General features: G+C 48.1%; 7 protein-coding genes across 7 annotated transcripts in view, besides 4 other annotated features; 6 read left to right on the top strand and 1 right to left on the bottom strand.

Moving 5' to 3' along the window:
• TSTA_045400 (uncharacterized protein) overlaps positions 1-1358 on the top strand; it is a gene marked incomplete at both ends in the record, with an annotated part of 1679 nt that extends 321 nt beyond the window's left edge. Inside the window, 2 exons of the mRNA XM_002484986.1 lie at positions 1-34; positions 409-1358. The exon at positions 1-34 is cut by the window's left edge and continues 5 nt beyond it. Of these exons, the coding sequence (XP_002485031.1) occupies positions 1-34; positions 409-1358 (984 nt within the window). The remainder of the gene's footprint in view (positions 35-408) is intronic.
• Positions 372-1097: a mobile genetic element.
• A 962-nt stretch (positions 1359-2320) lies between the features above and the next one.
• Positions 2321-3085: a mobile genetic element.
• On the top strand, positions 2342-2854 carry TSTA_045390 (uncharacterized protein; the record flags this gene model as incomplete). The annotated part of the gene is made up of 2 exons (XM_002484985.1): positions 2342-2462; positions 2676-2854. The coding sequence occupies 2 exons, from the start codon at positions 2342-2344 to the stop codon at positions 2852-2854; spliced, it is 300 nt and encodes a 99-aa protein (XP_002485030.1).
• Positions 2933-3765, top strand: TSTA_045380 (uncharacterized protein; the record flags this gene model as incomplete). The annotated part of the gene is made up of 2 exons (XM_002484984.1): positions 2933-3326; positions 3662-3765. Exons 1-2 carry the CDS (start codon positions 3074-3076, stop codon positions 3763-3765), a joined length of 357 nt encoding a protein of 118 aa, XP_002485029.1. The 5' UTR covers positions 2933-3073.
• Positions 3766-3794: 29 nt separating this feature from the next.
• Positions 3795-3822: a microsatellite.
• Positions 3823-4487: 665 nt separating this feature from the next.
• Positions 4488-7955, bottom strand: TSTA_045370 (uncharacterized protein). The gene is made up of 4 exons (XM_002484983.1): positions 7537-7955; positions 6823-7483; positions 5642-6764; positions 4488-5555 (listed from the first exon to the last, which is right to left on the bottom strand). Exons 1-4 carry the CDS (start codon positions 7684-7686, stop codon positions 5066-5068), a joined length of 2424 nt encoding a protein of 807 aa, XP_002485028.1. The 5' UTR covers positions 7687-7955; the 3' UTR covers positions 4488-5065.
• A 148-nt stretch (positions 7956-8103) lies between these two features.
• On the top strand, positions 8104-9981 carry TSTA_045360 (splicing factor 3b, subunit 2, 145kD; the record flags this gene model as incomplete). Its single annotated transcript, XM_002484982.1, has 2 exons — positions 8104-8298; positions 8374-9981. The coding sequence occupies exons 1-2, from the start codon at positions 8227-8229 to the stop codon at positions 9979-9981; spliced, it is 1680 nt and encodes a 559-aa protein (XP_002485027.1). The 5' UTR covers positions 8104-8226.
• Positions 9433-9484: a sequence feature (CT-rich).
• A 157-nt stretch (positions 9982-10138) lies between the features above and the next one.
• On the top strand, positions 10139-12072 carry TSTA_045350 (uncharacterized protein; the record flags this gene model as incomplete). The annotated part of the gene is made up of 2 exons (XM_002484981.1): positions 10139-10191; positions 10460-12072. The coding sequence occupies 2 exons, from the start codon at positions 10139-10141 to the stop codon at positions 12042-12044; spliced, it is 1638 nt and encodes a 545-aa protein (XP_002485026.1). The 3' UTR covers positions 12045-12072.
• Positions 12073-12326: 254 nt separating this feature from the next.
• Positions 12327-13879, top strand: TSTA_045340 (er lumen protein retaining receptor, putative). Its single transcript, XM_002484980.1, has 6 exons — positions 12327-12571; positions 12638-12696; positions 12767-12833; positions 12902-13107; positions 13166-13416; positions 13492-13879. The coding sequence occupies exons 1-6, from the start codon at positions 12550-12552 to the stop codon at positions 13526-13528; spliced, it is 642 nt and encodes a 213-aa protein (XP_002485025.1). The 5' UTR covers positions 12327-12549; the 3' UTR covers positions 13529-13879.
• The last annotated feature ends 33 nt before the right edge of the window (positions 13880-13912 follow it).

Here is a 13912-nt window from a genome sequence, read left to right as displayed (position 1 = left end):
GTCACAGTCTTGCCCCATAAGGGACTAACCACTAGTTAGGCTAGCCTCGGGTGTCCTGTCCCGTGGGCGGGTCGGATGGTTTTTAAAAGGGTTCCCGAGAATTGGTGCGGTTCTTAGGGCAAAAGCCCTACGGTGGCTAGATATAAAGCGCTAGCACGCGAGCCTTGGCAGCGTGCACCCACTTGCAGCTGCCACGATAATTTGTGGTAATTGTTTTGGTGAGGGGTGTAGGAGTCGAACCTACGGCCTTGTCAATCAGCGAAGATGGGTACCGAATGGAGGCTCCAAGGATAGCCGTTACCACTTCAGCTATCCGCCCCCAGCGGCAGCCGGTTACTATGGGTGCATATATAAATGTATAGTAGCTTAATGTGTATCCCCCCAATACTCCTAGGGGGGGACGTGCAGGAGCCGGTGTCACTTTACAGGCTGTACCTGGAGGCCCCTGGGAACACGTAGAGGTGCCAATGGGCCACGGACACGAGGTGTTTGACGCAGAACTAGTGGGAGTAGCCACAGCCCTTGAATGGGCACTGGAGAGGCAACCTCTTGGTCCTATCTGGGTGTTCCTTGACGCACAGAATGCTATTGATCGCCTCAGATCGACAAGGCCAGGCCCTGGGCAAGCCCTTGTTCTCAGGGCTCACAAGGCAGCTGAGAAACTAGCCTTGAGAGGCCAACCAGTCACAATACAATGGGTCCCAGGCCACTCAGGGATTGAAGGGAACGAGCAGGCTGATCAAGCTGCTAAACGTGCAGCTAGTAAACAAACCGCGCCTGGTTTTGAGCACCTATCTTTAGCGCACGTTAGAAGGGCTTGCACGGAAGCAAGGAGAGCTGCAGTATCTGAATGGGCTCAAATCAATGCTGTACAAGGCAGGCATAGAGATGGACGTGTCTACAAGATGCCTCGAGGTTGGAACCTTGACCCAGTGGCAGGAAAAGCTCCGAAAAGATTGGCTAGTCGATACTACCAGTTAAAGACAGGACATGCCCCAATTGGTACCTATCTATACCGGATAGGCCGACGGGAATCGCCTGAGTGTCAGGCCTGCAAGGAGCCTCATGAGACAGTAAGGCATGTACTCTTTGAGTGCCGTGGACGTCGAACAGGACGAAGAACTCTCTATCAAGCCCTCAAAAAAGCAGGCGTGCCACTGCCTACAGCGGCTGAGGAAGACCCCGAGGCTAGGCTATTTGCTGAGCCTAGAGCGACGCAGGGCTTGCTGCAATTCGTGGCTGAAGCCAACCTATTCAATGATAAGGAGCGGACAGCCAGAGAGGCTGAGTCTAGTGATGCGTGGGGGTGGGATACGTTGGAGGAAGGTGGCCTAGGTGTCACATTGGAGGATGAATAGGGGTGAGGGCACGCTAGTCAGAGTTTGTACTGATTAGGTGTGCCCACGGGTTTGGAGCTATAAGGGATCTCCGGGAGGATTAGCCTAGGGAGAGTGCCCAAAGGTCCCTGGCATATCGGCCACATGGGGACGAGATAGTGATTTATTTTGAATTTTTGTATGTATGATTCTGATAGGGGTGAGGCCTTTAGGGTCTCACCAAGGCTTCCAGAGGTCTGTCATAGCCAATAGGGCTGGGTACGGACAATAAACTTGATTAATAATAATAATAATACGTTCTTCTATCGAACCGGATATTCATCCTTTTGTTAAGACTTTGCTTTCAAGAAGCCTTTCGTACTTAGAAGCCTTATAACTTCAGCGTGTTATAAGCTATCCGAGATATACTCGACGGTAGTTTGACCGAAGTTTCCGACAGTTTGACAGTCGCCAACTCGCCTCCAACCCTGATCCGGGCTTGGGATATGTTTTGGGCCACTTGACGTCTGTGTCGTCTATAAAAGAATGCGGCTTCAGTCTTTTTGCGATCAAATTGCACCCCGTTGGTCACCCCCCCAAATTTACAACTATCCAAAAGCGCGCAGCGTGCCTGATCAGTGGTGCTTTTCATACAATGGCTGCGGAGGCCCTTAATATAGAGCTTCACTTAATGCCAATCCAGTTGCAACTGGATCAACTTACAAAGGCTGTAGCCATCCGGATCCGCACAGGTCCTGCCTTTGCAATTCCTGACGGCCTAGTCAATCAACGCACCAGCGACGAACTCAAGCTTGGTGGATACACTCCCATGGAAGCTCATGCCTGGAAGAAGGGCGGATGCTTATTGGCTCCCCCCCAGAACCTTGGCAGGGAAATAGGAGAGCTAATCTGCATACATTTAAGCACCGTGGCATGAGCCTCCAAAGGTTATGATTGATGAGCGAGAGAAGGTAGTATCAGTACATAATGACATCACATGCAAGAATGAGCATATCGCAATATACATGGACGGCAGTGGATATCAAGGCTACATTGGCGCGTCCATGGTCATTCCAACATTCAGAAAACAACGAACGGAGTGTATTGGTACGGAAGGCGCCTCAACAGTATACGCAGCTAAGGTCTGTGGGATCAAATTCGCGCTCGAAACTGCGCTTCAAATTACAGATCAGGACATATGAACCAAGAAACTAATTATTTTCTCAGATAGCTAAGCCGCGCTTAAAACTCTCATGAACCTGCGTATGGTCTCTGGTCAAACATACATTCAGGGCTGTGTCGATTCACTGAGGAAGTGTACGGATGAGGACATCGATGTAATACTGAGGTGGATTCTAGGCCATGAGGGTGTTCCTAGAAATGAAGCTGCAGATAGGGCTGCAAAACGTGCGGCTCTAATGGGTGCACGAAGGCAAATCGTACCTGGAGATCTATCAAGTGAAGGATGGACCATACTTGCAGCAGCTGCAAAACGCAGAATACGCCAATCAATTAAGGATGCCTGGGAGAGACAGTAGGACAAGCAAAAGGCAGGGAAACCTACCAAAAAACTTGTCACTCAGCCTTTTAAGCGCACACTCCAATATTGGACCTTTCTCCGCAAAGCAATATCGTCAATACTGATACAGCTGCGTACCGAACGAATCGGGCTAGCGCACTATCTGTGGCGAATTAACAGGCGAGAACAACCATACTGTGTCTGCGGCCTATCTGGTCAATCAGTACGACATATCCTCATGGAATGCCCACTGTATGAGAATGAACATAGTCTCATGTGGTCACGAATCAAGGGATTCCAATGCACAACAGATCTGCAAGCATTACTCAAGGAAAAAAAGGCCGTAATTGCAATTGCGCAGTTCATCATTGACACGCGAGTGCTTGATCAATTCCGTGAGGTAGATCCGGAAGCAGTTGGCATCTATGAAAGCGCAGAAACAGCGGCTCAATTGGAGCCTGCAAATGACAAGGACACTGACGTGGGAACATGTACGAACACGCTCGTAGATGACGTGCGTTCCAGGTCGACGTCGTTATCAGTAAGGACCAGGATTGACACGAATACGAGCCTTCGATCAAGTGATTCAGAGCCAGCCAACGGGATGCGATGTAGAGGACGTACAATTCGGATTTGCGAAGGGTGAGATACGCAGATTTTTATGAGGGATACAGGATATGTGGGTTTGAAGCGAACTGGTGCAGTTCGGAGGACTTGAAAAGAATTTGGGAATTCTTGTAGGCGGGCGTACGCGCACTAGCCGACCAAGATGTTTGATTTATTTGTTTGTTTGACATGTTTGCATTCGTTATTCTTGTTTCCTTAGCTTCCGTTCTCTGTGGCGCGCCTCTATGGCGCACCACCCGTGGCTGGGCCGCGGATCTATTGGTGCCTGCAGGCTTAGGCACACACCTGGATAGCGGCTCTTAGTCAGCGGCCAGCTACAGCGGGTATATCAATACTACTACTACTACTACTACTACTACTTGACGGGTATGAAGTTGGTCGTGCGTAGCTTTATTTATAATATAGAATAGTAACTTTAACAATAAAGGACTTTTAAACAGACATTTCCGCATCTATATGAGTACTCTATTGTCCCTTCTCCCACAATAATCCTGTAAGAGAAATACGGAAAAATACAGCTACGAGTTGCATAAATTATGCAACTTACGAGCTTCTCATGTTTGTCTTGTTTGTGGACCCTCGGGGACCCTCTAGGGTCACCCTCGAGGGTCAGACCTAGAGCGCACCCGACCCGCGGGTGAGAGGCCTAGGCCCTCGACCCTCAAAACGAGGGTGCGAGGGTCACCCTCCGAGGGTCACCCGCGGGTGAGGGCGAGGCCTAGATATATAAGGACGCTCGTTTACCATCATGTACTTAGTTCTTCATAGCACTTTGACATAAGTCACTTGAATACAACAGTGAAATTCAGCAAGCATTCTAACTCGTACAGGCACCAGGCTGTACGGGGGATCTCTTCTATCTTAGTTTTGTTACCGTCCCAGTTATCGTCCATACTTCGTTACTTACCACTCGTCTCGCTCCATTGATCATTGATCGGAACCTGTGCGAGGTTCAATTATCCTAACGTATCACGACGCACCGCTGTTAGAACTGAGGTGGATCCAGGTCCGTGACACTGCTCCAGTCCATATTTATCCATGAGATTAATTAGCTCTATAGCTTGGTTGTCAACCTGCCTGTAGTGCGTGCCTGCCTAAAGTGGATAGTGTAAATTGAAGTCTTCAAGTACAGTATGTTAAGCGCCCAATGTTATCTGCCTGCGAAGGGTGCCTAGTATGGAATTTTTACCACTAGCTAGCCTTGGGTTGTAAACGTTATGAATCTATATTGTGCCGTGGGTAGCTGTATGGAGGGTTACCGTGCTCAGATCTCTGTCGTGATATCGGATCTCCCACGTAGCTGAATCTAGCTTTCTGTTCACATAGAAACAGACGCGTGGTCAAATATTGTAGTCTTTTCGTGGCGTCGGCTGTAGTAAGATATGGAACTGGCCCTTGAGGGCTAGTGAGTACGTTGTAAGGGGGTCTGTACGTTTGTTGATGTAGGGTTCCTGGATAGCCAGGATGTCGTAGTTAAGCACCTCATTCTCACCAAAAGATGCATCTGGACCTCGTCTCGCTTTTTGGGGCTTTGCTAGCCACTGGGTCGAGGCTCCAGCCTCGAGGCCGCGACTGGGCCGTAACAACAAGCGTAGCAATGGCACTACTCCTTCTCTTTAATATAATCGTCCTTTACAGGATCAACTTGCTTCCTTGCCTGAGGAACAAAGTTTAAATAAATTGCAAATAAGGTACCCGCACTCCAAAGCGAAATCATAACGCTATAGGACCACGGTTGGCCGTGACTCAGAGCGGCTTGGTATTGTGGAAAGGGGCCCCATGCACCACCACCAATCCCTGCAGCTAACAGAGAAGCAGCTGTCTTTGCATGTTGTGCTGTCCCGCGAACTGAAATCGCGAATATAATTGGGAATATGCCACCTGAGAAAAGGTACTCCAGTGTGGCCATGACAGCAGCAGTGAGGCCGGTTGTGTGCAGGCAAAAAACTCCAAGGACTATTATGCCAACATACAAGATAAGCAGCATCTGCCGAGGCTTCAATAGTCGCCACATAATTAATGCCGCTAGTAGACGCCCAACGGTCCATGCTGTATATCCGACAGCTTCCAGATTTTGCGGGCTGAGACTTGACCTTGGGGGCGGGGCGAAAAGCATCTCGTCAGCACAGGATTGAGTAATGTTATCAGACTGTCTCAGAGAAGAAGTTACCTGGCCTACCTTGGGTGAGAAGAACTCACATAGTTCTTAAAGTTGACAGCGTGTGCCTCTTGCCCTGCCACGTAGAAGAACATCGACCAAGCTCCCAATATAAAAGTAACATTGCTGGTCCGTAACCCCCAAATTTTGGCACCGTTTTCTGGCCGTTGGGCCGCCAACTGCCTTAGATCGTCATTCGGGGCTTCTGGTAATGGCAGATAGTAAAAGAGGATCGAGAGAAGCACAGCAACAAAGGCAACGACTAAATATGTCCATTGTGCATTTACAACTGCTGCTGCATCCTTGGGATTCTTAAATAAAGCCCTCTCAGCAAGTTGCATGGCACAGGTATTACCGAGGCCCTGAAAGGATTGCGCAACAGACAGTCGTATCTCTGCAAACTCAAGCGGTCCACAGATGGATATAAAAAGATTTGCATCTGTTTCTAGTTGAGCCAATCCAACAGCGATTGTAATATTAGATATAATAAAGGTTGGCAAAGATCCTAAAACCGCTGATGGCCAGAAAAGGAGAGCACCACAAGCAAATATATATAGGCCGGCAATAATAGTACCTGCAAACCCCAATCTCCTCAGGAATAGTCGACCAAACAGGATCGCGCCTGCCATATAACCTCCAAAATATGCTGCATGAATACCCCTGACTTGCACTGGGCTTAGTTCGACGACAGTGCCAAAACTGAGATTGAGAACGCTTATAAGGCCCAATGAAAACCCCCAGAGGAAGAAAAGCGTAGTGGCTAGCATATTAGGGGCGAGAGACTGCTTATTGTTAAGCCTTGGCATTGATGCCGGTATCTTGTTGAGCAAGTTGATGATTGGTGGCTCGTCTTCGTCCTGAGATGGATCAATGAAACCTCTCTTTGAGCCCTGCTCAACTCTTGCTCCTGCCACCGAGCGAGATGTGACGACATCCATCATCTCGCCGGCAACAGTCTCGCTTGTCTCAAAGTCTCGTTGTGATTTTTCCAACGTCCCTTCGTCAATTTGGCGTTTTTCCCGAGGGTTCCGAAGCAAAGATGGACTAAGCTTAGCAGCGAGGGGTTTCAGGGTTGGGACACAGGCGCAAATCAATGTCATGTTAACCTCTAGAGTGGACCACATGAATGAATATGGAAATATCCCTGTATGAGAAATGGCCCGTTAGAAAGCTACCAGAAGTTATTGCTAAATATAACATACATGTGTAGTCGACATCACGGATTTTCCCTACATTAACGGCGTGGTGTTCTCGGACCCTGATCAGAGCGCTATGCTCGAGGAAAGCTATGCGAATCAAATCGACGACAATCACCAAAATGGCAGCACCAAATGTGATTACTAGTATCACCTTTTGCCGGAAAGGTAAGGTCATCCGAGTCAAGAGAGGTATAGGAACGAGTAAGATTGCCAGGTCTGTAATGATATTGTATGGAGACGAGGCGAGGAATTCAACAAAGATGCTTTCACAGTGTCTGCCCTGCTTTTCAGTTTCAAACCTAAATGCGGCGGAGAATGGATGGCAGCGAAATATTTGATGTAGTATCAAGGCTATGCCCACAACAACGACCACCAAAAGCACCATATAATTCACTAAATGGACAGCTCTCCGGTCGTGCGATAGAGAGAGAAAGAATATCAAAATCGAACTTTTCGCGAAAGTGCTCGCTGAGTCCTGTAAGAAAAGTAAACCAATATGCGCGATGTAAGCCTGGAGCCATTGACAACTCACGTAGAAAACCACAAATGCATATACCGCCTTGTTGAGAGGGCGTTCATCCTGTGGCTTGATATCACTTGCATGAAATCCCAAGCCCTTTTCAATCGCGAGGAAGATACAAACTGCCAACCCCAAATCAAATAGCTGTCGTAAGAGTAGTTAGTAGTGCACCGAATTGTTCCGAGTGGAAATGTTACCCATGCTAGTAGCATTAAATAGTCCGCAAATCTCAGCTTCTTCACCACAAAAAGGCATGAGCTCAGATACAGGCCAACGAAGAGGCTGCCGAGAACGAAGAAGACTATTGAGACAGGCAGAATGATCTTTTGGGAATGGTTCAATTCCATTCTATATGTCTCACACTGTCTGCGTTATCATAAGTGATTGTGGTATTGATCGAAAAGAAGGATACAAAAAGCTGACGCTTCATTGCGCATGCCACAGTGACGTCTCGAAACATCCATGATGGCGAAGGTGGCTGAAGGCAATACATAGTTTCAAGAATAGTTTCTCTCAACATGCCTCCACCGGTGGCGGGGGTCCAACGCTGCATCAAGTGCTAATTCTGTCGCATTGAGGGCTCAGAAAGCCGTATCACCGTCAGCATTGATGCCTCGTAGTTATAAGTTATGAAGGTATTGATGTTCTTGTAGAGTGAGTGGCCAATAACAGGACGCTCAGACTTGGCAAAACTGGGCGGTCAAGAAAGACTGAGATCTCAAACTTAACTCCGGGAACTCTACAGACGGCAAAATCCAGACTTCATTCAATAACATTCTGAACGATACAAAGGGCTCTTATCAAAGACACGTCTGCACCGGCCTACCATAGTATCATTTGACGCACACCAAATCGCCACCAAGGGATTTACTGAGAAATTGCCAGCTATGCCGGCCGCGGCAAGCAAACCCACCAAGAACCAGCTGAAAAGAGCTCGGAGAAAAGCAAAGAAAGAAGCTGTACGTGTTCTTGTCCTCTATATTGCAGCAAGTCCTTCACAATTGACGTCTTGATGTTTCTTTTTCCTTTTCTAGTCAACCCAAGCGCCATTTGAAAATGTTGTGCCAAACGGCGACACCGACAAACCTGTAGATGCTTCACCGCGGTTCGAATCGAAAGAACGAGATCAGCAACAGGATGTAGATATTCAGCTTGATGGTAGTCTCTGGTCGATGTACAAGGATATTGCGAACAGGTTTGAAGCAGGCGAGGAGGAGAGGACACAACCGGAAGCCGAGAAACCGCAAGTTTTCTTCGACGAGGATGATGAAATTCCAGACGAAGAAGAAGAACCCAAGATGTCCAAGAAGAAGCGCAAAGAGATGACGAAGTTATCTATCGCCGAACTGAAAGCGCTGGTACAAAAACCCGACTTGGTGGAATGGACGGACACATCAGCTCCAGACCCACGATTGCTAGTTCACATCAAAGCGCATCGAAATGTAGTTCCTGTGCCGTCTCATTGGTCGCTCAAGCGTGAATATCTCTCTTCCAAACGAGGCATTGAGAAACCTGCGTTTGCACTCCCAAAATTCATCCAGGAAACTGGAATCGCTGAAATGCGTGACGCGGCGTTGGAGAAACAAGAGCAAGCTACGTTGAAGCAAAAGCAACGAGAGCGTGTGCAACCAAAGATGGGCCGTCTTGACATTGACTATCAGAAACTCTATGAAGCATTTTTCAGATTTCAGACCAAACCGGAGTTAACGCGATACGGTGAGGTATATTATGAGGGCAAGGAGTATGAGACAAATCTTCGCCATTTGCGGCCAGGTGAGCTTAGTGACGAGCTGAAGGAAGCGCTTAATATCCCACCGGGGGCTCCTCCACCTTGGTTGATCAATCAGCAGAGATATGGTCCACCACCCTCATATCCCGCATTGAAGATCCCAGGACTGAATGCCCCGCCTCCGCCAGGAGCCATGTGGGGATTCCATCCTGGGGGTTATGGGAAACCCCCAGTTGACGAGCATAACAGACCTTTGTACGGTGGTGATATCTTCGGTGTACTTCAAACTCAACAGACTGCTCAGCAAGGAGAACCTGTTGAGAAAGATCTTTGGGGTGAGTTGCAAACTATGGAGGAAGAGTCTGAAGAAGAGAGCGATGAGGAAGAAGAGGAGGCAGAAGAAGAAGAAGAAGAAGCCATGGATGCCGCTCACGCGCAAAGTGGGTTAGAAACTCCGAGCGGATTGGTATCTACCGTCCCGTCTGAGTTTGGCGCAGCTGAGAGTATCGGCGGAGAATTTGATGTGCGTAAACATCACCGAGGAACAGAGACAGAAGATATTACACAACCGAAGGCTGCGTACCGTGTTATACCTGAGCAGGCATCGAGAGTCTCGGGATTCTTTGGTGGTGATAGAGTCTACGATCTCAAAGCTCCAGAACCACCTATACCGTTACTTGGAAGCGAGGACTCTCATCGTAAACGAAAGAAAGCGGATGATGTCGAAGTGTCAATGGACCCTGAACTGTTACAGACCAATGATGGGATCAGCAAGGAGCACTTGAAAGGGCTATACGACGCAGAGAAGAAGCAAGAATTCTCGCAGTGGAACTTTCAGGAAGACCTTAGTGACATGATTGCCAGCGAGAGCAAGAGGATTCGCAAGGAAGAGGAGCGCCGTGGAAGGCGTTGATTCTATCATGTCATATGTATCAAATGTTGCTGCTTCTTTCCGAATTGGACTTCCTGTCATTCCTTGGCATTGATGACAATGGCTTGGAGGACGCACAAACCTGTATTTTTATGATATTCCAATTTGAAAAAAATGCCGGATTCAATTCAGCATTAAAATGTATCCATCTGTGGTCAGTTGTTGCAGTACCGAAGAGGAAGATCTTGAAATGTAGAGAACACTAAGCCAATGAGGATTTATGAATCATGTGACGTCAGCGTCCGACTAATGTCGGACTAGTCCCAAAATGGCTAGTTGCGGCCTGATGATCTTCAGCTTCGAGACTTCCGCCTCTGCAATTCTCCGTTGAACTTGGTAGATCTCACGCCCAACAACCGTCTCAGGATCGACAGAACAGGAATCATTACTGGTAGTGTTTGCAAAGTTATTTCGACCGCGTCATATCAGAGCTTTTCACAGGGATTGAATCATATTCCAGTATGAGGTTTGAAGAGCGACGAGGCGGCGAAAGTTATCGTCCCTCTAGCAGATATTCTCGCTCACGCTCTCCGAGCCGCGTACGACGACCGCGTTCGCCTCCCCCCCCTCATGGTCCCAGAAATAGGTCTCCTCCACGGTTAGGCGCTGATACTTGGGCACCCCGTTGTCATCCTTCGGAACGATATCGGAGCCGATCACCTCCTGGTTTTCACCGTTCGCGAAGTCCACCTTACCGTCAACCTCAGCGAGCACGATCACCCTTGAGACCCAGGTCACCACGGCGCGATCGTCCCCCATCACCCATTCGATCTTGGAGATCTCGCTCACCATACAATCAGCGTTCATCGTATGATTTGTCCATAAGAGGCGTCGGCGATAATTTCAGATCTCCGTATAGTGCAAGATCGCCGAGGAGGGACCGGCCACTTTCGCCACCTGGAAGGCGTGCAGATATCTCACCTCCCCCAAGATCAGCATTCAAGGAACGGGAATCGTATGGTCGTCCACCGGCTCGTTCAAGGAGCCCGTATCGCGGTGGACGTTCTCCGCGTGTTGACTCCATTCAAGGCAATCGGACACTGTCCCCTGCCAAACGACCGTCATCGGGTTATGCGTCGGCGTTGAACTCGGCATCTACTTCTCGAAGATCTTCTCCCCCTGCTTCCAATGACCGGCTCCGGGTCACGGCTTCAGGTCAGGGAAGTCGGTCTCCCGCACAGGACGCATCTTCTCGGCGGGTCGCAAATGATGACATTACAAAAGCTTCTTCGCTATCCTCAACCGTGTCTCCGTCATCTTCAGAGTTCGAAAAGGGTGTGTCGACGTCGACTACTGCAGCACAACAAGCCCCAAGTGAGGCCAGAGACCGAACAACCACAGACAGCCGCCGTCCTGACCGTAGCAGGTCACCGAGATCGCTCCGTGAGGGCACTGTATCTGACGACCGTTTGAGAGATTCCAGATCTAACACACTGCGGAACTCACAAGACAGAAATCTCCCCACCGCGCCCAGTGCGACAATCTTACAGTCTTCTCAAAGTCGTTCGTCCAATGTATCCTTGCTCTCTGCTCCAACGAGGCCCCGAGGAGCCACTGGTTATCCTAGTCGTGACTCGACATGGCCAGCCTCTCCGACCCCAAGACGTGCCCCTCCTACACCTCACGCGTCTCATACACCACACGGACCACCCACCGGGCCTCGAAACAGATTCGCCTATAGCCCTCCGGTTCACGACGTACATCGTACACCGAGTTATCGGCATAGCAACATTGTTTCAGCCAACAACCCGCGAGGCACAAAAGTCAATCATCTAGCGTCATTACCCACAATAATGAACGGCGGAAGGCTCTTACCATTAGTCTATGATTTTCAGATCGAAAAGAGGCTTATGAACTTGAAGGCGGACGAAGAGAAGTTGGTGGAACATGTAGTGGAGAAGCAGCTTCTGAAAAGACAAGGACTGAAGGATTGGGACCGATTACAGCGTGAAAGTGCTCTCAATGCCCTGCGGAGTGAACTTGCGGAAATTCACCTTCAACGAATGACGGAGGAAGATAGGCTTGAAGGCAGCGTTGCATTCTAGATTGTATCACTTGCGATACGTCGAGCTATGTACGATAAATAGATGTGTAATTATTAAGCGCGCCTATTAGTTTGATACCCAATTTGATATTTCTTCCTGCAGTCCCCTCGAAGGTTATATTGACAGAAATCTCCATAAGCTGAGGTAGATAGCTTGTCTTGAATATTCTTTTTTTCATCTACGTAGTTTATCTACTAACAGAGTACTGTTCGGGGAGCTCCCACGCCGCCCTGGCGCTCCACCTGCTGGTAGATCTGCGCCCGCGTTCTTTATTGGATGTACGTGCATCACCAACAAACCTCTCCCTTCAACAATTGTGCTTCGTCTACCACTGTACCTCGTCCACGAAAGGGCTCAACAGATACTACAATTCAATTGTGTCATCTCACCCTACGACTTAGAACTTCGAAGCTTCCTGTGACGAAAAGTCACCTCTCCTTCATTTCGCCTGATCTCGAAATAGAAACGTGTCCACTCTTGATCGCATTGCGATTCAGTTTCCAACATGAATATCTTCAGACTTCTAGGTAAGTGTGATCTTGGAAATAGTGTAGATGGATCTGGCGCTAATCCTTTTTTTTGATTTCTTATAGCGGACTTTTCGCATCTCATATCTATACTCATTCTTTTGCAAAAGATGAAATCCACCAGCGTCAGTCAACGACCACCGCACTGCCAATGAATACTCCTTTCGAACCGATTGACTGATCCATATGTCATAGAGCTGCTCGGGACTGTCATTCAAATCACAAGTACTATATTTAATTGTTTTCGTTACACGTTACTTAGGTAGGTCTCCTGAAATAGGACTCGTGGGCACATTGATACTTGAAGGAAGTTAAATCGAGTGATTACAGATATCTTCTGGACATTCACGGACTCTCTATACAACACCGTCTTCAAGATTCTCTTCATCAGTACTTCGACTTATACTATCTATCTCATGCTCAATGATTACAAGCCGACCCAGGACCCAAACACCGACACATTCAAGGTGGAATACCTTCTTGGTTTCAGTGCCCTTCTGGCCGTCCTCTTCCCTCGGGAATATACTATTTCCGAGGTCAGTTCGCGCGTTGCTTTCAGGGGTGAACAAGGGCACTGACTTTGAGCTGTAATAGATTCTCTGGACATTTTCGATCTGGCTGGAATCCGTCGCGATCTTACCTCAATTATTCATGCTTCAACGAACTGGCGAGTCAGATACTATTACCACCCACTATCTCTTTGCATTGGGTCTCTATCGAGCGCTATACATCCCTAACTGGATCTATCGGTATTTCTTCGAGGGCTTCTTCCGTGCGGTCCCAGTTCTTGCTGGGATTATTCAGACTATCCTCTATTCCGACTTCTTCTATATCTATTATACGAAGTAAGTCACTCCCTGATACTGATCGTCCTGCCCCTCTGGGCTTTATGCGGTTGTTGAGTGCTTATTCGCTACTAGGGTGATGAAAGGAAGGAAATTTTCTCTTCCGGTTTAAATCATGACTTGATGAATCCGACGTCAGTGGGTCACCTCTTTTATGTCAATATGCCTTTATACCCATCATGAATCGGGTGGTTTCTCGACTGCTACATTCTGAGTCTACATTGTTCTCTAAATGAGCAGCTGGTGACGAGAGAACGAAATCAGTTAAGCATGATTGGGTTTTCTTCTCTTTTCTTTCGGGAATAACCAGCAAAAACATTATTATATACCACTGACTGTGCTATCGCTGTTAGCAAATAAGTGGGATATGCAAATTGGTCCTTTTAATCAGGGCATGAATCTGTTTCTTGTTTTCATGTACGCATATGAGTCTTATTTAGTAAATGTACTTTAGTCACGAGTCAAAGTCATCATTATCAATAGGTGGTAGCATGCT

This window comes from Talaromyces stipitatus, genomic scaffold (assembly GCF_000003125.1).
Source record: "Talaromyces stipitatus ATCC 10500 scf_1105507295515 genomic scaffold, whole genome shotgun sequence".
NCBI lineage: Eukaryota > Fungi > Ascomycota > Eurotiomycetes > Eurotiales > Trichocomaceae > Talaromyces > Talaromyces stipitatus.
The sequence above is the reverse complement of the archived record's forward strand: the minus strand, read 5'-3'. Positions and strand labels throughout refer to the sequence as shown.